We start from the raw sequence: 27,936 nt of genomic DNA, 5'->3' as shown, positions 1-27,936 counted from the left end.
CCACATCTCTAAATGAATGGATGTTTATTTTGCCCTTTTACACACCTCAATGACACACTCATGGCAGTGTGACTCACACCACTGCACTCAGTGACATCAGACAAAGCACGTTATCGGGATAACGCTTTATTTATCATGAAAACAAAGAGGAAATAAATAACACCAAATGTGTAACTGTCCAAATTCAGCTGAGGTCATTGTACAGCTGAAATCCCGGGGTTGGTCTTCCGGGAACAGTTAAGCAATTGAGACTAAAAGAAAGCAGAATAGCTTCATTGCGATGATGAATCACAGACTGGTCTGTCTGGCCTGTTACACAGGGGTGGACTGAATACGGCTGTTTCAGCTGAGTCAAGGGAGCTCTGAAAATATTCAGGAAGTGACCCTGTTTTTCTCATCCCGTGAAAACTTCATCCCACTTTCCTACTGGACTGGAACCATTTTTCTTTATTAAATGGAGTTAAGTCCAATCATGTTAACTATCATAATAGGAAAAGTCATAGTTAAACCGAAATACCTAATTTAGCTTGTTTCGCAATAAATCAAACACAAAGCACAATGAGATATATGAATAAATTTGCAGCGCCATCAAGTGGCTAAGACCTGTAATGACCATCTTTATGTTGAGTCTGGAAAGACACATCATTGACATTGACTGAAACGGCACTAAATTTGCACTTTATCCCAGTTCCTTCCAGGTAAACACAACTATTCTAGTGGGAAAATATACACATCTTAGATTTGCACACTAAAATGGACACTATATTAGTGAATTTAAAGTAACTTAAAATCTGTGATTTCCCAAACTTTTCAAACTCAAAATTATTATGTTATTAATATGAGTTATTTTAATGCCTGTAAATAACATTAACAGTATGTCTGTGTATAAATAACATAAATTATAATATTCTAATAGGCATGTAATACCAACTTAAATGGGTAAATAAGTTGATTAGGAGGCAATGATACAATACTGACATTTTCCTCAGGTCACCAAGACTAGATTTAATCTGGAAGTCATTTAACTTGGATGCTTCGCCAGTCGCCGTACTACTGCTGCTGCAACTCTTCTGTAAGCTTCGGCCTGCAAAACAGATAAATATGCATAACTATATAAGAATTAGTTATAAAATTATTAGATATATTATAAAACTAGTTTATAAATGTTTTTTCAAATCACTTCTACAAGCTAGAAACTCTGATAGAAATCTGCCAATTGGTTTAGTTAGTTTAACATTTTACAACCAAAGTACTTAAAGGCATATTAAAGTAGTTCAGTGATACATTTTTTGCATGACCGTTAAGGAATAACCAAATTTTGTCACAAACTAGAAAGTTTCAAAGAACATTTAAATTTAAGTAAATAATTTATTATGTATATATATATATTATACAATATTTATATTGCCATTTGTGCCATTTATCTCAACACAAGTGGTTTGAGAAATAGAATTTAGTATTCAAGTATAATATTATATTATATTATACATTATGTACCTATATTTAGTTGGACTATATGTAAGAATTTTCATGTATAAATTACTTATGTGTAATCCGCTTGTACGAACTTTAAAACGTCTATAAAAGCCTGTAGACTGATTTTTATGTGAAGGACTGGGGACGTTTTTGCCGGGAAAATCAAAAGGATGTGATTCCCGAGAGCCTCTCTTCCCCTCTATGTCACATGAAATGAATGCTTATACAATGTTCCAGATAATACCGAAAGAGCCATTTTGTACTGTAATGTCAATGTGTTGTGCAAAAAAAAAAAAAGGAGATTTTTTTTAACTTTTAGCCTAACATAGCCAGATCTATATAGTCTATAGTCTCAAATATACTAAACTATCATTAGAATTGTGTAATTTTACCTCATATGTAGTCTGTCGACATAATGCCAGTGAATTGCAGAGCTTGTGCAAGCATCTACACATGTTGTGCATTTAATTTTTTATTGAGAGGAAAGGGCACAGTACGCATTTACATATATATATATTTACATATATCAGGGCATTGAATCATGTAACGTTCAGTTTCTTGTACGTTTAGTGCACGAGTGATTAGTGATTAGTTGTAACAATTAGTTGCTGGCTGCAGTTCACTTAACGGCCACCGGTGTCGCTAACAACAAGGGTTTCTGAATTGTACAAATTCGTAAATTGTAGTTTTTATAATAAACACATGCTACTGAAATGGTTTAAAATTTAAAATTTAGTAATTTATCAATATATGCTACCAAAGTGGTGCTGTAGCTAATTTTGCCACCCAAAGATCCAGAAAGGCTTACAGTAGCTACCATAATAGAAAACAATGAAAAGCAAGACAGGAGTCCATTATGATCCACTTACTTCTGGGCTATTTGGGGACGACACAACCACAGGCTGTCCTTTGTCTGATGTCTCTCTAATGTTAAGATGAAGAGGAATGTCTCCTGCAGTGAGAACAGAGAAACCGTGTGTCCTCAGAGAGTGGCTAATCCACTTGAATCAAATCTAGTTACAAACAATTTTACTTCATATTTTGTATTATATTTTGTAAATGTCAGTTTTGATAAATGTGCTTAAATGCTAAACAATCAATCATAAAGTAATACATTTTGATGAATGATCTTACCAAGCATCTCAACACCGAGGGTATGAGCCAGCTCTTTAGCCCCATCTGAGCCAAAAATGTGTGTTTGATGATTGCATTTGGGACACTGAAAAACACTCATGTTTTGAACCAAACCCAGTACCTGAAAAAGCAATTCACATACTTGAATTATATTTATAAAGCAATAAATAAATATTGATACCAATAAATTAAATGTGACTGTCACATTGCTTCAATGTAATTAAATGACAAGGTAGAACCTTCAAATACGAAAGAAAATGCTTTACCGGAACATTAACCTTTCGGAACATCTCAGCACCTCTTCGTGCATCTAGCAAGGCAATGTCTTGAGGAGTGGACACTATCACAGCGCCTAAGAGGTAAAACCGACAAAAGTCCACATAAAGTATACAGAAAGACTTGTCATTTAATGAATAAACCTGTCAATTACTACTTAGATTGTGATATAGAGTGGTAAAAACTGATTTCATAATGAATGTTCAGAATACTAGAGAATGTTAATGCGTCCAATTGTCTCCCACCTGATTGAAGAAATGACAGTCAAACCTTCAATGAGAATCTAAATCTGAAAATCCATGATGCTTTGTTGTGACTGACATTAGGTAAAATCTTCTTTCAGAGTATAAATCAGCCATTACATTTGTTTATTTACCTGCTATAGGAATGTTCTGAGTAATAGACAGTTGGACGTCTCCGGTTCCAGGTGGCATATCAATCACAAGGTAATCCAGATTCCCCCAGTCTACCTGCAAGGGAAAAGTCATTATAGTAGTGAAAGAAACAACAATTTTTGAGTAAATTGGACACAATTTTGCATGGAAACAACAATTCATGCACATTAATTTAAGATATGCTAATGAATGGAAATTGAAATCACTTGAAGAAATCGCATCTATTTGTGCTGGACGAGGACCATAGAGAAAAATTGTATATTTGATAAATCCCATTATCAACAGCATTTTCTAAATCTAAATTACACACCTGTCTAACGAGTTTCTCAATAGCTGACATCACCATCAGACCCCTCCACACAATAGGTGCAACCTCTTCAACCAGAAAGCCCATTGACATGCTGTAGGGGAAGCAAACTTTAAGACTTAAAAAAAAAATGCAAATAAAATTGGAGAGAAACAAAAACAATAACTTTGAAAAGTTTGGGGTCAGTAAGATTTTTTGTTTGTTTGTTTTCAAAATAATTTTATGATTTTATTCAGCATGGATTATCAAAAGTGACAGTTATTCAGTAAGTGACTTTTATTCAGCAAAGACGCATTAAATTGATCAAAAGTGACAGAGATTATAATGTCACAATAGATTTCTATTTCAAATAAATGCTGATCTTTTGAACTTTCTATTCATCAAAGAATCCTGAAAAAAGTATCACGGTTTCCACAGAAATTTTAAGCTGTTTCCAACGGTGATGATAATAATAAATGTTTCTTGAACATAAATCAGCATATTAGCATTATTTCTGAAGGATCATGTGACACTGAAGACTGGAGTAATGATGCTGAAAATTCAGCCTTGCAATTACAGGAATAATAATTGTATTTAAAATATATTTAAAAAAAACAAAAAAAACAACTACTTTAAATTTGTGATTATAATATTAATAAATTAATTTTAAAATGTCCACCTCCACTCCATTTATTATCCTAAATTAGATGCACCTGTTTGAGGTCGTTAGCTGCATAAAGACACCTGTCCACCCCATACAATCAGTAAGAATCCAACTACTAACATGGCCAAGACCAAAGAGCTGTCCAAAGACACTAGAGACAAAATTGTACACCTCCACAAGGCTGGAAAGGGCTACGGGGAAATTGCCAAGCAGCTTGGTGAAAAAAGGTCCACTGTTGGAGCAATCATTAGAAAATGGAAGAAGCTAAACATGACTGTCAATCTCCCTCGGACTGGGGCTCCATGCAAGATCTCACCTCGTGGGGTCTCAATGATCCTAAGAAAGATGAGAAATCAGCCCAGAACTACACGGGAGGAGCTGGTCAATGACCTGAAAAGAGCTGGGACCACCGTTTCCAAGGTTACTGTTGGTAATACACTAAGACGTCATGGTTTGAAATCATGCATGGCACGGAAGGTTCCCCTGCTTAAACCAGCACATGTCAAGGCCCGTCTTAAGTTTGCCAATGACCATTTGGATGATCCAGAGGAGTCATGGGAGAAAGTCATGTGGTCAGATGAGACCAAAATAGAACTTTTTGGTCATAATTCCACTAAACGTGTTTGGAGGAAGAAGAATGATGAGTACCATCCCAAGAAAACCATCCCTACTGTGAAGCATGGGGGTGGTAGCATCATGCTTTGGGGGTGTTTTTCTGCACATGGGACAGGGCGACTGCACTGTATTAAGGAGAGGATGACCGGGGCCATGTATTGCGAGATTTTGGGGAACAACCTCCTTCCTTTAGTTAGAACATTGAAGATGGGTCGAGGCTGGGTCTTCCAACATGACAATGACCCGAAGCACACAACCAGGATAACCAAGGAGTGGCTCTGTAAGAAGCATATCAAGGTTCTGGCGTGGCCTAGCCAGTCTCCAGACCTAAACCCAATAGAGAATCTTTGGAGGGAGCTCAAACTCCGTGTTTCTCAGCGACAGCCCAGAAACCTGACTGATCTAGAGAAGATCTGTGTGGAGGAGTGGGCCAAAATCCCTCCTGCAGTGTGTGCAAACCTGGTGAAAAACTACAGGAAACGTTTGACCTCTGTAATTGCAAACAAAGGCTACTGTACCAAATATTAACATTGATTTTCTCAGGTGTTCAAATACTTATTTGCAGCTGTATCATACAAATAAATAGTTAAAAAATCATACATTGTGATTTCTGGATTTTTTTTTTTAGATTATGTCTCTCACAGTGGACATGCACCTACGATGACAATTTTAGATCCCTCCATGATTTCTAAGTGGGAGAACTTGCAAAATAGCAGGGTGTTCAAATACTTATTTTCCTCACTGTATATTTTAAAATCATACCGACCCCAGAAGATTTAAATGGTTGTCTATATAAAATAATATTGTTGCACTACAGCTATTATTCAGAAATGTACTTACCAAGGAATTCCAAAATTTACAAGTGGTCTCATCAAGTTATCTGAAAATAAAGAGGAAAAATGGATTAGACATGACTGACAAACTGACTGACCATTTTCATTTGTATTATTTTAATTATTTTTGTTTACAAAGCAAATGTGGCCACAGCACTCACTGTCTGTTAATTCAGGGTTTCCTTTTAGGTTCATTAACTTAGGAACTGAAGGGCCATAGACATCAGCATCTAGAAGACCCACCGATTTACTCTACATGCAAAAGCGGTATAAAAGAAGATTTTATTGAAGGCAAATCAGCTGCAATAATTGTGTGGATTTAATACAGTGGCTAAGATTGGGTTATCTGGATTCTGTATGTTACCTGATCATTAGCCATAAGTCCAAGAGCAAGATTCACTGTGAAGACACTCAACTAAATTAGTGTTTCAGAGAAATTTTGCCCATTGACCAAAGGCATATTTTTGTGGAATGAAACAAACAAAGGTTAATGAATGCAAAAGACAATAGACCTGCTGTTGTGGACTTTCCCACCCCTCCTTTCCCTGATGCAACAACAATGACCTCCTTCACTCCAGCTATGGGCTTCTGTTTTGGCAAACCTCGTGCCATGTGTTGCCTCTGTCTCTCCTGTAGAGTTCGTTCACCAGCACCTGAAGTCTAACACAATAAAGTTTGAGCATATGCATCACTATTACAGTCTATAATTTTATGTAGTTGGGTCTATGCATCTTTATGAAAAATGTCATGCTATACAACATTAATACTTTAAAACATTTTATTTACATATCGCCTTTCAAGAACCCAAGGACACTTTACATAATGCTGACAGATACAAATATACAATCTAGATACAATAACATGAACAGGCAGACAGACACTGATCATATAACATACGAGACAAAACCAAAGCAAGCATAATAATAATGGCATTATACTAATGGCAATGTAATCACTATCTATGTCTGACATTTTCTTACCTTGAAACGAATTTCATGTCTATTTTGATTAGATGGAACAAATCTGCTAGGCAATAGCGGTGTCCCTATAATATTTGAGGAAAATGTATATATTTGCAATAGCCTTTTGTAGCTGTCGTGTAATTTAACCATCTTATCAGGTTTATAAAGATCACAGACTCTGTCACGAGCAAAACAAAGACTACCACCGCTGTGGTGTCAGTTTAAAGTACTTGGTTACGCTGGAGCACCAATTTCTTTATTTAAAAACATTAAAGATTGCAAATACAGTGCAGTTTTTCAAAATATATGGCATGAGCTGTCGTGAGGTTGAGCCGCACTGTCTCCTGTTGATGACGTATAATGTTTGGATTCACACGCGGAAACGGAACCCCCTGAAGTTCCAGAGTTCATTTCCATTACAAATGAAACTGTGAAGTTCACGCAACAAAACATATATTATTTATATTATCTCGGAAGTAAATCGATCACATTCATCGCAATCGAAGATTTCGTAGCAATGTCCGAAAGAACAGATAACGACATGAAAGCGCGAGTGATTCTCCAGCAGTGTCTGCATGCACGACTGCAGGTCAAACCTCCAGATGCTGAGAGTGAAGCTGAATGGGCTGAGGTAGCAGACAAATAATTACACAATTCATCTTAATTAATTCTAGTTTTTGTCCAAATGATGACCCGTCTAGTGTATTTCTGATTATTCAGATTAACAGGGGAATGGTTATCTACATCTGCTTTTTCAAAGGTGCAACTGAAGATATAATCCCCAAAATGGGTATGCAATTGCTCTTCATATTTGCAATAAAACATACTGTATGCATGAATTCTGAAATATAATACAATACATAGGCTAGGTAATTCAATAAGAGCTTAATTTACAGCTGTTTTTCCCTCTCAGTGAACACTTTGCTGAACATGAAGCTTTGTGAGACTGAATCTGGAAAGTATACCTCAGTCCTTGCACTACCTGGCAGTGTTCTCATAGTACCACAAGCCACACTTGGAGGAAAACCAAAAGGGAAAGGGATGCAGTACCATGGCAACATTGGGAAAGATGAAGGCTTGAGGCTCTACGACAGCTTTGTGTCTCACTGTCAAAGTGAACTCTCAGCCTGCAAGAGCAGTGACACTGTTACAGAGGTCAAACATGGAACGTATGGAAACCGACAAGTACTGAAGCTGGATACAAACGGACCATACACTCATCTAATGGAGTTTTAAGAATGACTTTTTCTCTTGTTTGTAGAATCTTCTTCACAGCAGTGGTCGGAAGTATATGGGACATGGTCCTATATGGACTTCAAAAGTACAAAAGATGTTAATGCACATTTATATTTCCACTCCTGATTAAAGTGCAAGGCATGTGTCTGCGTTTATGTTTTCTTAATTAGTGCTGTGATTCTGTGAGTATGTTAATCACCTATTTGCCTATAATTCTGGGCCGTAACTACTAAAAAAATGGTAACTATAGTATCCTATCTTGTCTGTGCCAGTTATTATTATCTTTAAAATAGTAGTAGTATACATCAAATTATAGTTTAAAATAATTTATTTAAAATATTTTAATTAATCTGTTTGCAGAGGATAACACTCATATATACATTACACATAAATTAATAACATATAATCCTCAGAAGACTGATTTAAAAAAAGCCACCTGCTAATTATTCCATAGCATTGTTTATTAAATTCAGTATTAAATTTAAAATAGACACCGTTTTTTTAATATTTTTTTTAGACCCTCTCAATCTACTTATTGTGCTCATACACTAAAAAAAGAGACTAAAATAAATCAACCTTGACATTTGTTTATTTTCCTGCTATTGGAATATTCTGAGTAATAGGCTGCCGTCTATCTGCATGGGAAAAGTTATTATAATTCCTATTATGTACAATAAAGGAACAACAATGTTGAATCGTTTTCTTAAAAACGCCGGTTTTTATATTAGACCCTAACAATTTTTTCTCAACGTGTCCTTTTCCGGTGTTTGGTGTTTTAAGCCCCCAACGGCGCCTTCCAGGCAGCAAGGGGATGGGTAGGTTTAAGGTTGAGGGTAGGGTTAGCTGCCTCTAAGGAGCCATTGGGGGCTTCAAACCATAGACATATGATGTCTATGCTTCAAACACCATCGAGCTAATTTTCCACCACATTTTAGATTCATACTGGCCGCATGAGCCTCTCCTGTCCAGCAGGTGACAGTGAAGTGCAGACATTCCCGATACTTCTCCATATAGAACAGCCCACGAAACATGAGCAAAAGAATGTCTCATTCAGTAACATGTCAACACGACCAGGCTGCAAGATCTTAAATCATGTTAGGATTCAATGTTCATAAACTCTGCGCCTGAAGGCACTGTCTTTATAGTGTTTTTGCCACTCTAATAATGACTCATTGTCTTCATCAAAAAACCTGCTAATGGACGGCAGACCGAAGGAGCTTTACTCACAAAGACAAGACATATCAGCTGTAAGACATCGACAAACATGTAGGGTAAACGAGGGTGCTGAATGCCTTTCCCAACCTTCTAACGGGACAAATAAAAGGATCCCCAAGCGAAGAGGACACTTCAGTTCTCCCTGCAGAGATGATGATCATGTTCCACTTTATACTTTGGTCTTGGTGCTTGTGCTCTCTGTATGTACACGCTTTTACAAGATCACTGAGCCTCCACATGTATGGTAAGCATTAGATCTGTAGAATTGTGATAATAACCTTATATCACTACACGATCAATAAATATTATGATCCATTATTGCAGTTGGGATGAGACTCATTTCGGGAAAATGGGAAGTTATTACATTAATCGCACCTTCTTCTTTGATGTCCATCCACCCCTTGGAAAGGTATAGATTTCATTCCATCTAGACCCCTGTTTCTCCACTATAATCTCAATTTACGGTATTTAGTCAGTTTTTGTGTAGTTTGTGAATTAATCTACACTCCTGACTCAGATGCTGATTGGCCTTGCTGGATACCTGACAGGCTATGATGGCACCTTTCCCTTCATAAAACCAGGGGACAAATATGAGCACCACAACTACTGGGGGATGAGAGCGGTAAACCTTTAATTGTCTCCCAATTAATTTCATGCAGATTTATAGGACAGAGGTAAACTTAAGTTATTAATATAAGAAAACATAGTTAGTAATATAGGATATATTTATACATATAGTTAGTAACTTAATATTGCTATATAAATAATTCAAGTACTTCAAGTACCTTGTACGAACCCTGTACATATATATACAGGGTTCGTACAAGGTAGCCTACTTGAAGTACTTGAATTTCACTTTTTGAAATTTAAGTCCTGGAAAACCCTTGAAAACAGCCATATAAAGAGGTACTTAAAAAGTTCTTGACTTATTTAAATACATTATATGAAATCAATTTTTTTCTAACAAAACACAAATGCAATCTTTTCACGCAAAATTAACACTGCAGCCTGTCTGATAAACCCCCATCAGACTTTTTCTCGATACGAAGTACGCCAACATTATAATATTAAATATTATTTATTGAACAATAATAGCCATTATAAACTTTGTATTTAATATATATTATTAAATGCGTTGTAAGTTGTATTTTTGATACCTTATATCTGTAATTTTGAGTTTTAAAAATCCTAAAGATTTTGTTTAATAAGTGCAATCTCCGATTGTAGTCCTTGAAAACCAAAAAAGTAGTGCTTGAAATATATATATATCTTTCAAGCACTACATTTTTGTATATGTATATAGAGATAGAGAATTTAAGTTAATTATTTATGTAAGAAAGTAAAAAATATTGTCAGTATTGTAGTATAGCCTATTTAAATGTATTAATTTAAACAATGTTTAACAATTTCGCAGACTATCATTAAATCCAGATCTAATTTATCTTTTTAATTTAACCATGCAAAATCCAATCATTCTTTGAGTGTAAGCTCTAATCCTTTTTTTAAATTCCTTTGTTCCTAAAGTTCTGTGCAGCTCTTGGTTCCTGTCTTCCTCCTTTTGCCTTTCTTATTGTCCTGGAGCTGTCGCATTCTCCACCAGCAGCGCTAATCGCAGCCTCTCTTCTTATTTTTGGTGAGTGTGGTAGTGATCATCAACACAGAGGTGAGCTGTATTCAACAACGATAATCAGAATCTAAATCAACTGGTCTATTTTACAACAGACACTGGCTGCATCACCCTGTCTCAGTACATTCTCCTGGATCCCATTCTAATGTTTTTCATCATGGGCTCTGTTCTGTGCATGGTCAGATTCAACACACAGAGACTCAGGTAGAGGAGGAGTCTCTCTATGTAGCTTTATTGTTTGAGTTTGTATACCTATCAGGAATGCAAATGGTCTTTTTTGTCTTCAGGTCTTTCAGCTTCTCCTGGTGGCTCTGGCTGCTTCTGACGGGGGTCTGCCTCTCTGGTTCTCTGGGAGTGAAGTTTGTGGGGCTATTTGTCATCCTCTTGGTGGGAATCAACACAGCATTTGATCTGTGGAGGCTACTTGGGGACCTCAGCTTGTCTCTGGTATAATAATATGTAATATTTCAAAGATATTCAAAACTGTTGAAAAGTTTGGGGTCTGAAAGATTTTTTTGTAATGATTTTGAAAGAAGTTTCTTATTCTTACCAAGTCTCCATTTATTTGATCAAAATTATTGTAATATTGTGAAATATTGTCACAATTAGAAATGTGCTATTTTAATGAATTTTAAAATGTAATTTATTCCTGTGATGGCAAAGCTGTATTTGCTCCCGTCTTCAGTGTCACATGACCCTTCAGAAATCATTCTAATATGCTGATTTTCTGCTCTAGAATAATTTATTATTATTATCAATGTTGAAAACAGTTGTGCTGCTTAATATATCCTTGTAAACTGTGATGCGTTTCCAGGATTCGTTGATGAATAGAAAGTTCAAAAGAACAGCATTTATTTAGTCTTACAGAGAAGTCTTTACTATCACTTTTGATCAATGTAATGAGTTTTATAAAAGTATTCATTTCTTTTCTTTTTTTTTAAATCTCACTTTTTTATGGTAGTGTATGCTGAAAATAGTTTCTTGTTTTTCTCAAGGTGGATTTTGGGAAGCACTTACTTGCTCGAGTTTTCGGGTTGATAATGCTCCCGTTGTTCCTGTACACTACAATATTTGCCGTCCACTTCATTGTCTTAAACAGAAGGTATGTTTTAGCCAATATTGATATTCTGTTCTATTCTAAAAGCATTTGCTAATTAATACATGAATAAAATATAATTTTAACAGCCTTCTTTTTCATACACAGTGGTCCTGGGGACGGTTTCTTCAGCTCTGCTTTCCAGTCTCGCTTGATTGGAAACAATCTACACAACGCCTCCATGCCGGAGTGTAAGCACAAATTAATACTCAATATTTGACATCTTTACTGCTTGTGTTTGTCTTATATTACTTGGGTTTTTACTCCTCCCTCCGCACAGATCTGGCATATGGCTCTGTCATAACAGTGAAAAATTTGCGAATTGCGGGAGGATATCTGCACTCTCACTGGCACCTTTACCCAGAAGGGGTTGGAGCTCATCAACAGCAGGTCAGCTTCTCTTACCAAACCCAAACAGGAAGACAACAGTAACAACATTATCTGGAAGATTTCAAGATGAACATCTGACCTGTTTCTTATTTTGGTTTATAATTTCTAATTACAGATCAGTCAGATTGAAAAAAAAGAAAAGAAATTAATATTGTATGCAACATTAGTGGTGATCAAAAGTGGCATAGACATTTATAATGTAACAAAAGATTTCTATTTCAAATAAATGCTGTTCTTTTGAACCTTTGGTCACACTTTAGATTAGGGTCTAATTCTCACTATTTACTTACTATAAACTTGACTTTTGCCTCAATAAACTCCTAATTACTCCTAATTACTGCTTATTAATAGTTACAAAGGTAGTTGTAAAGTTTTGGTATTGGGTAGGATTAAGGAATGTAGAATATTATGGTCATGCAATATAAGGCCTTATTATGTGATTTATAAGCACTAATAAACAGCCAGTATCCTACTAATATGCATGCTAATAAGCAAGTAGTTGATACTAGTGCGAATTGGACCCTAAACTAAAGTGTTACCGAACTTTCTATTAAATAATCCTGAAAATTGTATCATGGTTTTCACAAATATATTAAGCAGCACAACTGTTTTCATCTGTGATGATAATTATAAGAAATGTTTCTTGAGCACCAAATTATTATATTATTCTGATTTCTGAAGGATCATGTGGCACTAAAGACTGGAGTAATGACGGCTTGAAAATTCAGATTTGCCATCACAAGAAAAAATTACATTTTGAAATAGATTATAAGAGAAAACATTTATTATATTAAAATAATTGTATTATATTCACAATATTAGCGTTTTTAATGCAGCCTTTGTGAGCATAAAAGACTTCTTTAAAACATTTAAAAAAATCTTACTGGCCCAAAAATTTTAACAGTAGTGTGTACAGTATCTAAATGTATATTTTTGGTACAGTATCTGGCTTGTATTTAGAAATGTATGTGGTGTGTATCAATAAATAATTTTCCTCCTGAATCTATTTTTCATCTTCACCCATGTAGGTTACAGCCTATTTGCACAAAGATTATAACAACCTGTGGTTGGTCAAGAGACCTGACAACTCTGACGGTGAGTTCTTTTACATGTTTGCACTACTTTATTATCCTATATCGACACTGCACAAGAGTCAATAACAACTGTTCTCTGCTAAGATCTCACAGGGTCATCAGAGCTGGTCCGAAATGGTGACATCATTAGACTGGAACACAAAGAGTAAGCATCAAGTTTTTTTTTTTTTCGAAAGTAAAAGTGATAATAATAGTAACAGTGCACACCTGATTCTCCTCATCAGAACTACAAGGAATCTTCACAGTCATTTCCATGAAGCTCCACTGACCAAAAAACACCTGCAGGTCACAGGATACGGCATTGTGAGTAGTACTATACTTTTTTCAGTAGAAGTTACAGTTCATGTACTACATGTTTTGGCATTGCTATAGAGTGCTGCAGTGATGATGTATTTTTGTAGGCCATCACTAAGCTTCCGACAACTTTCAGTCTTTTTATAAAAAACATTTTCCCTTAAAGTTTGAGATAGAAGAGTTTGCAAGGCTGTGAAAGCGGACTAGGATTAAATGAGTTTACCTATTCAGCGTGATGACGTTTGATGTCTCTCCTGTAGTCCCATTTAGCCACTTGTTAGCAACCACCTTTTTTAAGACAAGTAAAAGCTTTAAAAAAAAATCAAAAAGGGGTATTACTGATGTACTTTAAGTACGTAAAATAAAACGTGAAAATATCTCGAGCTGGTCTTAACCTCATTTCAGGCATTTAACCAAAAACCAATTAATAAAACCCAAAACCGGAAGTGCTAAAATGCAAACTCGCTTCTATGTTTTGGCCTACAAATTTACGTCATACCTACGCCACTCTATTTACTTCAGGACAGTGAAAAGTGAAGTGAAAAAAGGCTAACTCGTTTACAGGTTTTGGACGACAAAAATACGTCATCCCTGGAGCACCGTATAGAAACTAAACCTTTTAGAAACCTGTCAGTTGATCTGGTGTTTTTTGTTTGTTTTATCAGTGTAATAGATTCAGTTTTTTTTAGTTAAAGTTGTAGATTTAAATATTTTTCTTTATCATGTGCAGTCATCTGAATGCCAGCAAAATGATGATCTCATACTAACAGCGAACTTCATTGCAACTTTGAACCTCTTATGAACATTGATAATTTTTACAAGTTGACAGTAGCATCATCAAACGGAATCGCTTTTCGTTTCAGAATGGAAGCGGAGACATGAATGACTTGTGGCAGGTGGAGGTGTGTGGAGGGAGGAAGGGAGATCCGGTGAAGGTGCTGCGTAGTAAAGTGCGCTTTCTCCATCGCTCCACGGGTTGTGTGCTTTGCTCCTCTGGAAAGACCCTACCCAAGTGGTGAGAGCGTTTGTTCAGAGAAAACTCAGATCAGGGCTGCGTTTCCATAAAGCATTATTAGCCAACTATGGTTGCAATTTCCGTTGTTACCAACATAGTTCAACAATTTGGAATTTTCCGAAACTATAGTTCCAACAAACATTCACAAAAACCATTGCAAACTTGTGTGGTTGGAACTACAGCTCTTGAGCGGTAGTTAGAAGCATAGTTTCTTGTTAAAGGACATGTGGACTTGTCATGCTCTTGTGTGCAATAAGCAAGCTAAAATTCTGTATATTCTATATCTTTCATTCTATTTAAATATTTATCAATTTTAATCTATATATTTTAGCGTGTTAACAATCAGCGCCAGTGTGTAAAATGCGCAAGGGAACTCCAGAGTATGATGTAGAGGGAACCCGTGATGAATCAAACATGGACATGGAACAAAAACATTAGATGTCTTGTTCGTTACAGCGGCATCTCTGAGATCTCGAATAGATTAATTAGCATTAGATTAGATTAATTAGCAGAATGAATTGCTCCTCATGTCTTAAAGACGGTCCTATATTGTTGAACCAATGCTACTACTAACCAATGAGGTGTGACCATGTTACTATGGTTTAGGGAAACAGTCATGACTAGTTGATTAGTTTTTTCAATGAATCATCATACTATGATAGTTAATCCGTGAGTTACATCATTGTATAGTAAACGCACTTCTGGTCAGTTGCGCATAACTTATCACAGAAAGACATTTTTTAAACTGCATTTTTTTTTTTCAACAGGGGATGGGAGCAAGTGGAGGTCACATGTAGCCCATATGTCAAAGAGACCCCCAACTCTCAGTGGAACATTGAAGATCACATCAACCCTAAATGTATGTACATATAGCTACATTTTAAAAATATGATAATAGGTAGAAATGTGCCACTGGATGGGTTTTTCTCAGCTGTTTGTGCAACATCTTTGTGTATCTACAGTGCCCAACATCAGCCTTTTAGTGCTCAAACCCACTTTCCTGGAGATCCTCTGGGAGTCTCATATTGTAATGATCAGGGTAAGATTTTCACACGGGAATAATTTATGAATTCATTTATATGGTTTAAGTTTAATAAAACTTGTTTTGTTTTTTGTTTAGGGAAACAGTGGTTTGAAAGCCAAAGACAATGAGGTGAACTCTAAGCCCTGGCACTGGCCCATCAACTATCAGGTAAGTTGTGTAAAATCTGATAGACAGATTAAAGAATAAGCAGTGTTTTTTAATAGCAGTGTTATTTTAGTGTTATTTATATACTATTATAGTATTTATTAATATTTTTAATCAGCTTTTATTTTTTATATTTTCAGTTTTTATTCTAATTTTAGTTTGTTTTAATACATTTTAATTTGTTATTTCTATTTAGCTTTAATTTCTTTTCTTTTTTTAAGTGCCCCAATTGTGCTTTTTTGGATATTACCTTTCATGTAGTGTGTTATATAGCTGTTTAAGGTCTGCAAATTTTTTAAAGATCAAAATGCACAATAAAATTAAATGAGAGTTAATGTCTCCCGAAAGAAAGAACTGATTCTGAACTGCCGAAACGAGTCGTCAGTAATTCCAGTCTTACTTCCTGCATGAACCTATGTATGTTTGTAACAAATTTGCAAAATGCCAGCCTATAGTTTTCATTGGTCTGCCCACAAACATCTACTTTGGTTTGTGCGTGGTGTTGACATTGAGAATACACTGTTTTCTGTGCTGCCAAAGCAACTTTGCATGCACTTTCAAAGGATGAGGACTCAAATTGATATGGTAAAACTGACAGCATCATTACTGTTCATAATCACTGTGTATACAAGTGCTGGGGAAGCTTCTGGAGCTGGAATTCAAATGGAAGTTTCATTTCCGACATGATCCGTAAGCAGTAGACCAATCACAACAGACAGAAAAGGACGGGAAGGATGGGTTTAGAGAGACTGAATCTTCAAGCAAACAATTTTCAGACTCTTTAAGAAATGTGGGGATGCCTTATGTGCAATGTATGTTTTGTTTTTTACATTGGATGTATGTAAAGGAGACCCCCAAAACAAAATTAGGAGCCTTTAATAGGGGCACTTAAAGTTTTAGTTTTATTAATTTTAGTACTTCAACTTATTTTATTTTAGTTAGTTACCAGCACAAAAAAGTTTTTTTCAGCTTTATTTCTATGAACAAAAATGATTTTTAATAGTGTTCGTTTTAGTTACCATAACAGAACTGTTTTTTTTTTTCATTATTCATAATAGGGTTTGAGGTTTTCTGGAGTAAATGAGACGGAGTACCGTGTTTATCTACTCGGGAACCCTGTAAGTGTCTCTGTCCTTTTGTATGCCCTCTATTTGCTAAGATCTCTTGTCCTGTCATTGCCAAAACATCATATTTCATCCTCAGGTCATCTGGTGGCTGAATCTACTGAGTCTGGCTCTATTTGTTGTCATGCTGACCGTGGCTTCTTTAGCCGTACAGAGAGGAGTGAAGATGGAGGGAATGAGGAAAGGTAAGCAGCACTGCAGATTGTGCAGTACAAGAGCCAATCTGAAGTCTAAAACAGCTGATGTTTTCTTTCAGTGCACTGTCATGCTCTCATGAAGGGTGGTGGGATGCTGCTTTTGGGCTGGCTGTTACACTACCTCCCGTTCTACATCATGGGTCGCATACTCTACTACCACCATTATTTTCCTGCCATGCTGTTCAGCAGTATGCTCACAGGTACAAAGGCAAACCAGATAGCCATAGGGCAGAAATCGGCTGATATGCTTATCAAAATATTTTCATATGGACTAAAGGTTAATAATTAGCCTTATGTAAATTGTGTAAAACCTACTTTGGACTTTAACATGTTTTGGTCATCATTAATTAGCATATTTGTTGGCACAACATTATTACAGTTAACATATTTAATGACCTTCTTTATTCAAGGTATTACTCTGGACATCTTCCTTCAGAATTTTCAACTTCTCTTTAGTTCATCCGTATCCCATTATCTTCTGAGGGGAGGTCAATCTATACTCTTGTTAGGGTTCATCTATAGGTAAGGCTCCACAATGTTTAACTTTAGTTGTTTTGGGCTCATAACCCCTTTATGCTTGCTTTATTTATTTTTTAACTCTTTACAAAATTTCTAGTTAGAAATGAATAAAGTGGGCTATATTCGTTTATTTAATGGAAAAATTGTGCATTTTACGAATATTCTATGTATTATGTTTGTTTGGGTCACAAATTCAGGCCAATATAATATTGTTCTCACTTTGATATTTCTTCTGTCCATCTCCTTTCAGCTTTTACCTCTTTCACCCTCTCTCCTATGGCATGAGGGGGCCGCTGGCACATGACCCTGCCTCCTCCATGGCCGGCCTCAGGTGGATGGAATCCTGGGAATTTTAGATAAACTTTCTATTAAATTTTAGACCATTTATCCCGGGCCTTAAAATGTTTTAAACATTTTAGTTGTTACATGTTGACTGGATCATTTCATTGTTGAAGGACAGCTTTTACTCTGTTGTTATGCTGTGATGAAACTTTTTAAAATAGTATTTTAAAGTTACAGTATTTTACAGTCATAATTTTTTGATAGTGTTTACCTACTGTTGCTGATCTGAAATAAACTGATAGAAATAATAAAGTGCCTTTCAGTTTTCACATTTATAGACTCTGTATAATGTATTCACCCTCTTGATTGTGTTTTTACATTTCATTTGTTACATAGTGTTTTTCACTATTTAAGAAGAAAATTATGAATTAGTGTATTCAAAAACAGACAACCTCAAATGTATCTCAATAATATATTTATAAGCGGCCCAAGTTGTGTTTTTGTTCAATTAAATGGCCTTACTACAACATTTCAATTGGATACATGTTGGGAGCCTGGCTATGTGGTTCTGGAATAATAATAATGTTATTTTCAAGATTTTTTGGTGTTTGCTTTCGTAATTGTCTTGCTGGAATTGTTGCCTTAAATGCAGATCAATAACTGACCGAAATGAATACATTTAAAAAATGTCCGTGTATTAGGGTTTTATTTGTGTTGCATTTGATAGCAAAAACGTGTCTAGGTCCTTTTACTGAAATAAATTTTCATGAACCACAATGCTTATTAGATCTGTAGAATTGTGATAATAACCTTATATCACTACACGATCAATAAATATTATGATCCATTATTGCAGTTGGGATGAGACTCATTTCGGGAAAATGGGAAGTTATTACATTAATCGCACCTTCTTCTTTGATGTCCATCCACCCCTTGGAAAGGTATAGATTTCATTCCATCTAGACCCCTGTTTCTCCACTATAATCTCAATTTACGGTATTTAGTCAGTTTTTGTGTAGTTTGTGAATTAATCTACACTCCTGACTCAGATGCTGATTGGCCTTGCTGGATACCTGACAGGCTATGATGGCACCTTTCCCTTCATAAAACCAGGGGACAAATATGAGCACCACAACTACTGGGGGATGAGAGCGGTAAACCTTTAATTGTCTCCCAATTAATTTCATGCAGATTTATAGGACAGAGGTAAACTTAAGTTATTAATATAAGAAAACATAGTTAGTAATATAGGATATATTTATACATATAGTTAGTAACTTAATATTGCTATATAAATAATTCAAGTACTTCAAGTACCTTGTACGAACCCTGTACATATATATACAGGGTTCGTACAAGGTAGCCTACTTGAAGTACTTGAATTTCACTTTTTGAAATTTAAGTCCTGGAAAACCCTTGAAAACAGCCATATAAAGAGGTACTTAAAAAGTTCTTGACTTATTTAAATACATTATATGAAATCAATTTTTTTCTAACAAAACACAAATGCAATCTTTTCACGCAAAATTAACACTGCAGCCTGTCTGATAAACCCCCATCAGACTTTTTCTCGATACGAAGTACGCCAACATTATAATATTAAATATTATTTATTGAACAATAATAGCCATTATAAACTTTGTATTTAATATATATTATTAAATGCGTTGTAAGTTGTATTTTTGATACCTTATATCTGTAATTTTGAGTTTTAAAAATCCTAAAGATTTTGTTTAATAAGTGCAATCTCCGATTGTAGTCCTTGAAAACCAAAAAAGTAGTGCTTGAAATATATATATATCTTTCAAGCACTACATTTTTGTATATGTATATAGAGATAGAGAATTTAAGTTAATTATTTATGTAAGAAAGTAAAAAATATTGTCAGTATTGTAGTATAGCCTATTTAAATGTATTAATTTAAACAATGTTTAACAATTTCGCAGACTATCATTAAATCCAGATCTAATTTATCTTTTTAATTTAACCATGCAAAATCCAATCATTCTTTGAGTGTAAGCTCTAATCCTTTTTTTAAATTCCTTTGTTCCTAAAGTTCTGTGCAGCTCTTGGTTCCTGTCTTCCTCCTTTTGCCTTTCTTATTGTCCTGGAGCTGTCGCATTCTCCACCAGCAGCGCTAATCGCAGCCTCTCTTCTTATTTTTGGTGAGTGTGGTAGTGATCATCAACACAGAGGTGAGCTGTATTCAACAACGATAATCAGAATCTAAATCAACTGGTCTATTTTACAACAGACACTGGCTGCATCACCCTGTCTCAGTACATTCTCCTGGATCCCATTCTAATGTTTTTCATCATGGGCTCTGTTCTGTGCATGGTCAGATTCAACACACAGAGACTCAGGTAGAGGAGGAGTCTCTCTATGTAGCTTTATTGTTTGAGTTTGTATACCTATCAGGAATGCAAATGGTCTTTTTTGTCTTCAGGTCTTTCAGCTTCTCCTGGTGGCTCTGGCTGCTTCTGACGGGGGTCTGCCTCTCTGGTTCTCTGGGAGTGAAGTTTGTGGGGCTATTTGTCATCCTCTTGGTGGGAATCAACACAGCATTTGATCTGTGGAGGCTACTTGGGGACCTCAGCTTGTCTCTGGTATAATAATATGTAATATTTCAAAGATATTCAAAACTGTTGAAAAGTTTGGGGTCTGAAAGATTTTTTTGTAATGATTTTGAAAGAAGTTTCTTATTCTTACCAAGTCTCCATTTATTTGATCAAAATTATTGTAATATTGTGAAATATTGTCACAATTAGAAATGTGCTATTTTAATGAATTTTAAAATGTAATTTATTCCTGTGATGGCAAAGCTGTATTTGCTCCCGTCTTCAGTGTCACATGACCCTTCAGAAATCATTCTAATATGCTGATTTTCTGCTCTAGAATAATTTATTATTATTATCAATGTTGAAAACAGTTGTGCTGCTTAATATATCCTTGTAAACTGTGATGCGTTTCCAGGATTCGTTGATGAATAGAAAGTTCAAAAGAACAGCATTTATTTAGTCTTACAGAGAAGTCTTTACTATCACTTTTGATCAATGTAATGAGTTTTATAAAAGTATTCATTTCTTTTCTTTTTTTTTAAATCTCACTTTTTTATGGTAGTGTATGCTGAAAATAGTTTCTTGTTTTTCTCAAGGTGGATTTTGGGAAGCACTTACTTGCTCGAGTTTTCGGGTTGATAATGCTCCCGTTGTTCCTGTACACTACAATATTTGCCGTCCACTTCATTGTCTTAAACAGAAGGTATGTTTTAGCCAATATTGATATTCTGTTCTATTCTAAAAGCATTTGCTAATTAATACATGAATAAAATATAATTTTAACAGCCTTCTTTTTCATACACAGTGGTCCTGGGGACGGTTTCTTCAGCTCTGCTTTCCAGTCTCGCTTGATTGGAAACAATCTACACAACGCCTCCATGCCGGAGTGTAAGCACAAATTAATACTCAATATTTGACATCTTTACTGCTTGTGTTTGTCTTATATTACTTGGGTTTTTACTCCTCCCTCCGCACAGATCTGGCATATGGCTCTGTCATAACAGTGAAAAATTTGCGAATTGCGGGAGGATATCTGCACTCTCACTGGCACCTTTACCCAGAAGGGGTTGGAGCTCATCAACAGCAGGTCAGCTTCTCTTACCAAACCCAAACAGGAAGACAACAGTAACAACATTATCTGGAAGATTTCAAGATGAACATCTGACCTGTTTCTTATTTTGGTTTATAATTTCTAATTACAGATCAGTCAGATTGAAAAAAAAGAAAAGAAATTAATATTGTATGCAACATTAGTGGTGATCAAAAGTGGCATAGACATTTATAATGTAACAAAAGATTTCTATTTCAAATAAATGCTGTTCTTTTGAACCTTTGGTCACACTTTAGATTAGGGTCTAATTCTCACTATTTACTTACTATAAACTTGACTTTTGCCTCAATAAACTCCTAATTACTCCTAATTACTGCTTATTAATAGTTACAAAGGTAGTTGTAAAGTTTTGGTATTGGGTAGGATTAAGGAATGTAGAATATTATGGTCATGCAATATAAGGCCTTATTATGTGATTTATAAGCACTAATAAACAGCCAGTATCCTACTAATATGCATGCTAATAAGCAAGTAGTTGATACTAGTGCGAATTGGACCCTAAACTAAAGTGTTACCGAACTTTCTATTAAATAATCCTGAAAATTGTATCATGGTTTTCACAAATATATTAAGCAGCACAACTGTTTTCATCTGTGATGATAATTATAAGAAATGTTTCTTGAGCACCAAATTATTATATTATTCTGATTTCTGAAGGATCATGTGGCACTAAAGACTGGAGTAATGACGGCTTGAAAATTCAGATTTGCCATCACAAGAAAAAATTACATTTTGAAATAGATTATAAGAGAAAACATTTATTATATTAAAATAATTGTATTATATTCACAATATTAGCGTTTTTAATGCAGCCTTTGTGAGCATAAAAGACTTCTTTAAAACATTTAAAAAAATCTTACTGGCCCAAAAATTTTAACAGTAGTGTGTACAGTATCTAAATGTATATTTTTGGTACAGTATCTGGCTTGTATTTAGAAATGTATGTGGTGTGTATCAATAAATAATTTTCCTCCTGAATCTATTTTTCATCTTCACCCATGTAGGTTACAGCCTATTTGCACAAAGATTATAACAACCTGTGGTTGGTCAAGAGACCTGACAACTCTGACGGTGAGTTCTTTTACATGTTTGCACTACTTTATTATCCTATATCGACACTGCACAAGAGTCAATAACAACTGTTCTCTGCTAAGATCTCACAGGGTCATCAGAGCTGGTCCGAAATGGTGACATCATTAGACTGGAACACAAAGAGTAAGCATCAAGTTTTTTTTTTTTTCGAAAGTAAAAGTGATAATAATAGTAACAGTGCACACCTGATTCTCCTCATCAGAACTACAAGGAATCTTCACAGTCATTTCCATGAAGCTCCACTGACCAAAAAACACCTGCAGGTCACAGGATACGGCATTGTGAGTAGTACTATACTTTTTTCAGTAGAAGTTACAGTTCATGTACTACATGTTTTGGCATTGCTATAGAGTGCTGCAGTGATGATGTATTTTTGTAGGCCATCACTAAGCTTCCGACAACTTTCAGTCTTTTTATAAAAAACATTTTCCCTTAAAGTTTGAGATAGAAGAGTTTGCAAGGCTGTGAAAGCGGACTAGGATTAAATGAGTTTACCTATTCAGCGTGATGACGTTTGATGTCTCTCCTGTAGTCCCATTTAGCCACTTGTTAGCAACCACCTTTTTTAAGACAAGTAAAAGCTTTAAAAAAAAATCAAAAAGGGGTATTACTGATGTACTTTAAGTACGTAAAATAAAACGTGAAAATATCTCGAGCTGGTCTTAACCTCATTTCAGGCATTTAACCAAAAACCAATTAATAAAACCCAAAACCGGAAGTGCTAAAATGCAAACTCGCTTCTATGTTTTGGCCTACAAATTTACGTCATACCTACGCCACTCTATTTACTTCAGGACAGTGAAAAGTGAAGTGAAAAAAGGCTAACTCGTTTACAGGTTTTGGACGACAAAAATACGTCATCCCTGGAGCACCGTATAGAAACTAAACCTTTTAGAAACCTGTCAGTTGATCTGGTGTTTTTTGTTTGTTTTATCAGTGTAATAGATTCAGTTTTTTTTAGTTAAAGTTGTAGATTTAAATATTTTTCTTTATCATGTGCAGTCATCTGAATGCCAGCAAAATGATGATCTCATACTAACAGCGAACTTCATTGCAACTTTGAACCTCTTATGAACATTGATAATTTTTACAAGTTGACAGTAGCATCATCAAACGGAATCGCTTTTCGTTTCAGAATGGAAGCGGAGACATGAATGACTTGTGGCAGGTGGAGGTGTGTGGAGGGAGGAAGGGAGATCCGGTGAAGGTGCTGCGTAGTAAAGTGCGCTTTCTCCATCGCTCCACGGGTTGTGTGCTTTGCTCCTCTGGAAAGACCCTACCCAAGTGGTGAGAGCGTTTGTTCAGAGAAAACTCAGATCAGGGCTGCGTTTCCATAAAGCATTATTAGCCAACTATGGTTGCAATTTCCGTTGTTACCAACATAGTTCAACAATTTGGAATTTTCCGAAACTATAGTTCCAACAAACATTCACAAAAACCATTGCAAACTTGTGTGGTTGGAACTACAGCTCTTGAGCGGTAGTTAGAAGCATAGTTTCTTGTTAAAGGACATGTGGACTTGTCATGCTCTTGTGTGCAATAAGCAAGCTAAAATTCTGTATATTCTATATCTTTCATTCTATTTAAATATTTATCAATTTTAATCTATATATTTTAGCGTGTTAACAATCAGCGCCAGTGTGTAAAATGCGCAAGGGAACTCCAGAGTATGATGTAGAGGGAACCCGTGATGAATCAAACATGGACATGGAACAAAAACATTAGATGTCTTGTTCGTTACAGCGGCATCTCTGAGATCTCGAATAGATTAATTAGCATTAGATTAGATTAATTAGCAGAATGAATTGCTCCTCATGTCTTAAAGACGGTCCTATATTGTTGAACCAATGCTACTACTAACCAATGAGGTGTGACCATGTTACTATGGTTTAGGGAAACAGTCATGACTAGTTGATTAGTTTTTTCAATGAATCATCATACTATGATAGTTAATCCGTGAGTTACATCATTGTATAGTAAACGCACTTCTGGTCAGTTGCGCATAACTTATCACAGAAAGACATTTTTTAAACTGCATTTTTTTTTTTCAACAGGGGATGGGAGCAAGTGGAGGTCACATGTAGCCCATATGTCAAAGAGACCCCCAACTCTCAGTGGAACATTGAAGATCACATCAACCCTAAATGTATGTACATATAGCTACATTTTAAAAATATGATAATAGGTAGAAATGTGCCACTGGATGGGTTTTTCTCAGCTGTTTGTGCAACATCTTTGTGTATCTACAGTGCCCAACATCAGCCTTTTAGTGCTCAAACCCACTTTCCTGGAGATCCTCTGGGAGTCTCATATTGTAATGATCAGGGTAAGATTTTCACACGGGAATAATTTATGAATTCATTTATATGGTTTAAGTTTAATAAAACTTGTTTTGTTTTTTGTTTAGGGAAACAGTGGTTTGAAAGCCAAAGACAATGAGGTGAACTCTAAGCCCTGGCACTGGCCCATCAACTATCAGGTAAGTTGTGTAAAATCTGATAGACAGATTAAAGAATAAGCAGTGTTTTTTAATAGCAGTGTTATTTTAGTGTTATTTATATACTATTATAGTATTTATTAATATTTTTAATCAGCTTTTATTTTTTATATTTTCAGTTTTTATTCTAATTTTAGTTTGTTTTAATACATTTTAATTTGTTATTTCTATTTAGCTTTAATTTCTTTTCTTTTTTTAAGTGCCCCAATTGTGCTTTTTTGGATATTACCTTTCATGTAGTGTGTTATATAGCTGTTTAAGGTCTGCAAATTTTTTAAAGATCAAAATGCACAATAAAATTAAATGAGAGTTAATGTCTCCCGAAAGAAAGAACTGATTCTGAACTGCCGAAACGAGTCGTCAGTAATTCCAGTCTTACTTCCTGCATGAACCTATGTATGTTTGTAACAAATTTGCAAAATGCCAGCCTATAGTTTTCATTGGTCTGCCCACAAACATCTACTTTGGTTTGTGCGTGGTGTTGACATTGAGAATACACTGTTTTCTGTGCTGCCAAAGCAACTTTGCATGCACTTTCAAAGGATGAGGACTCAAATTGATATGGTAAAACTGACAGCATCATTACTGTTCATAATCACTGTGTATACAAGTGCTGGGGAAGCTTCTGGAGCTGGAATTCAAATGGAAGTTTCATTTCCGACATGATCCGTAAGCAGTAGACCAATCACAACAGACAGAAAAGGACGGGAAGGATGGGTTTAGAGAGACTGAATCTTCAAGCAAACAATTTTCAGACTCTTTAAGAAATGTGGGGATGCCTTATGTGCAATGTATGTTTTGTTTTTTACATTGGATGTATGTAAAGGAGACCCCCAAAACAAAATTAGGAGCCTTTAATAGGGGCACTTAAAGTTTTAGTTTTATTAATTTTAGTACTTCAACTTATTTTATTTTAGTTAGTTACCAGCACAAAAAAGTTTTTTTCAGCTTTATTTCTATGAACAAAAATGATTTTTAATAGTGTTCGTTTTAGTTACCATAACAGAACTGTTTTTTTTTTTCATTATTCATAATAGGGTTTGAGGTTTTCTGGAGTAAATGAGACGGAGTACCGTGTTTATCTACTCGGGAACCCTGTAAGTGTCTCTGTCCTTTTGTATGCCCTCTATTTGCTAAGATCTCTTGTCCTGTCATTGCCAAAACATCATATTTCATCCTCAGGTCATCTGGTGGCTGAATCTACTGAGTCTGGCTCTATTTGTTGTCATGCTGACCGTGGCTTCTTTAGCCGTACAGAGAGGAGTGAAGATGGAGGGAATGAGGAAAGGTAAGCAGCACTGCAGATTGTGCAGTACAAGAGCCAATCTGAAGTCTAAAACAGCTGATGTTTTCTTTCAGTGCACTGTCATGCTCTCATGAAGGGTGGTGGGATGCTGCTTTTGGGCTGGCTGTTACACTACCTCCCGTTCTACATCATGGGTCGCATACTCTACTACCACCATTATTTTCCTGCCATGCTGTTCAGCAGTATGCTCACAGGTACAAAGGCAAACCAGATAGCCATAGGGCAGAAATCGGCTGATATGCTTATCAAAATATTTTCATATGGACTAAAGGTTAATAATTAGCCTTATGTAAATTGTGTAAAACCTACTTTGGACTTTAACATGTTTTGGTCATCATTAATTAGCATATTTGTTGGCACAACATTATTACAGTTAACATATTTAATGACCTTCTTTATTCAAGGTATTACTCTGGACATCTTCCTTCAGAATTTTCAACTTCTCTTTAGTTCATCCGTATCCCATTATCTTCTGAGGGGAGGTCAATCTATACTCTTGTTAGGGTTCATCTATAGGTAAGGCTCCACAATGTTTAACTTTAGTTGTTTTGGGCTCATAACCCCTTTATGCTTGCTTTATTTATTTTTTAACTCTTTACAAAATTTCTAGTTAGAAATGAATAAAGTGGGCTATATTCGTTTATTTAATGGAAAAATTGTGCATTTTACGAATATTCTATGTATTATGTTTGTTTGGGTCACAAATTCAGGCCAATATAATATTGTTCTCACTTTGATATTTCTTCTGTCCATCTCCTTTCAGCTTTTACCTCTTTCACCCTCTCTCCTATGGCATGAGGGGGCCGCTGGCACATGACCCTGCCTCCTCCATGGCCGGCCTCAGGTGGATGGAATCCTGGGAATTTTAGATAAACTTTCTATTAAATTTTAGACCATTTATCCCGGGCCTTAAAATGTTTTAAACATTTTAGTTGTTACATGTTGACTGGATCATTTCATTGTTGAAGGACAGCTTTTACTCTGTTGTTATGCTGTGATGAAACTTTTTAAAATAGTATTTTAAAGTTACAGTATTTTACAGTCATAATTTTTTGATAGTGTTTACCTACTGTTGCTGATCTGAAATAAACTGATAGAAATAATAAAGTGCCTTTCAGTTTTCACATTTATAGACTCTGTATAATGTATTCACCCTCTTGATTGTGTTTTTACATTTCATTTGTTACATAGTGTTTTTCACTATTTAAGAAGAAAATTATGAATTAGTGTATTCAAAAACAGACAACCTCAAATGTATCTCAATAATATATTTATAAGCGGCCCAAGTTGTGTTTTTGTTCAATTAAATGGCCTTACTACAACATTTCAATTGGATACATGTTGGGAGCCTGGCTATGTGGTTCTGGAATAATAATAATGTTATTTTCAAGATTTTTTGGTGTTTGCTTTCGTAATTGTCTTGCTGGAATTGTTGCCTTAAATGCAGATCAAT

At 35.4% G+C, this 27,936-nt stretch overlaps 4 protein-coding genes across 4 annotated transcripts; 3 read left to right on the top strand and 1 right to left on the bottom strand.

Annotated features, from left to right (window-relative positions):
* Window positions 1-110: 110 nt before the first annotated feature.
* Window positions 111-7,001, bottom strand: nubpl (nucleotide binding protein-like). Its single transcript, XM_084097407.1, has 11 exons — window positions 6,660-7,001; window positions 6,192-6,339; window positions 6,044-6,078; window positions 5,841-5,931; window positions 5,687-5,726; window positions 3,592-3,682; window positions 3,263-3,356; window positions 2,877-2,962; window positions 2,611-2,731; window positions 2,346-2,428; window positions 111-1,084 (listed from the first exon to the last, which is right to left on the bottom strand). The coding sequence occupies exons 1-11, from the start codon at window positions 6,789-6,791 to the stop codon at window positions 1,022-1,024; spliced, it is 984 nt and encodes a 327-aa protein (XP_083953533.1). The 5' UTR covers window positions 6,792-7,001; the 3' UTR covers window positions 111-1,021.
* Window positions 7,002-7,009: 8 nt separating this feature from the next.
* Window positions 7,010-8,022, top strand: dtd2 (D-aminoacyl-tRNA deacylase 2). The gene is made up of 3 exons (XM_084097408.1): window positions 7,010-7,272; window positions 7,362-7,431; window positions 7,555-8,022. Exons 1-3 carry the CDS (start codon window positions 7,159-7,161, stop codon window positions 7,875-7,877), a joined length of 507 nt encoding a protein of 168 aa, XP_083953534.1. The 5' UTR covers window positions 7,010-7,158; the 3' UTR covers window positions 7,878-8,022.
* Window positions 8,023-8,877: 855 nt separating this feature from the next.
* On the top strand, window positions 8,878-18,254 carry LOC311072299 (protein O-mannosyl-transferase 2-like). Its single transcript, XM_084097231.1, has 21 exons — window positions 8,878-9,336; window positions 9,417-9,501; window positions 9,610-9,714; window positions 10,617-10,725; window positions 10,815-10,923; window positions 11,007-11,166; window positions 11,715-11,821; window positions 11,924-12,006; window positions 12,096-12,205; window positions 13,234-13,300; window positions 13,384-13,444; window positions 13,524-13,602; window positions 14,457-14,608; window positions 15,376-15,467; window positions 15,571-15,647; window positions 15,729-15,800; window positions 16,856-16,915; window positions 17,001-17,106; window positions 17,178-17,318; window positions 17,529-17,640; window positions 17,888-18,254. The coding sequence occupies exons 1-21, from the start codon at window positions 9,074-9,076 to the stop codon at window positions 17,991-17,993; spliced, it is 2,256 nt and encodes a 751-aa protein (XP_083953357.1). The 5' UTR covers window positions 8,878-9,073; the 3' UTR covers window positions 17,994-18,254.
* Window positions 18,255-18,780: 526 nt separating this feature from the next.
* Window positions 18,781-27,613, top strand: LOC311072297 (protein O-mannosyl-transferase 2). Its single transcript, XM_084097229.1, has 20 exons — window positions 18,781-18,860; window positions 18,969-19,073; window positions 19,976-20,084; window positions 20,174-20,282; window positions 20,366-20,525; window positions 21,074-21,180; window positions 21,283-21,365; window positions 21,455-21,564; window positions 22,593-22,659; window positions 22,743-22,803; window positions 22,883-22,961; window positions 23,816-23,967; window positions 24,735-24,826; window positions 24,930-25,006; window positions 25,088-25,159; window positions 26,215-26,274; window positions 26,360-26,465; window positions 26,537-26,677; window positions 26,888-26,999; window positions 27,247-27,613. Exons 1-20 carry the CDS (start codon window positions 18,801-18,803, stop codon window positions 27,350-27,352), a joined length of 1,968 nt encoding a protein of 655 aa, XP_083953355.1. The 5' UTR covers window positions 18,781-18,800; the 3' UTR covers window positions 27,353-27,613.
* Window positions 27,614-27,936: the final 323 nt, after the last annotated feature.

The sequence above is a fragment of the Abramis brama genome (assembly GCF_963993115.1).
Source record: "Abramis brama genome assembly, chromosome: 21".
Classification (NCBI taxonomy): Eukaryota; Metazoa; Chordata; class Actinopteri; order Cypriniformes; family Leuciscidae; genus Abramis; species Abramis brama.
The sequence above is the reverse complement of the archived record's forward strand: the minus strand, read 5'-3'. Positions and strand labels throughout refer to the sequence as shown.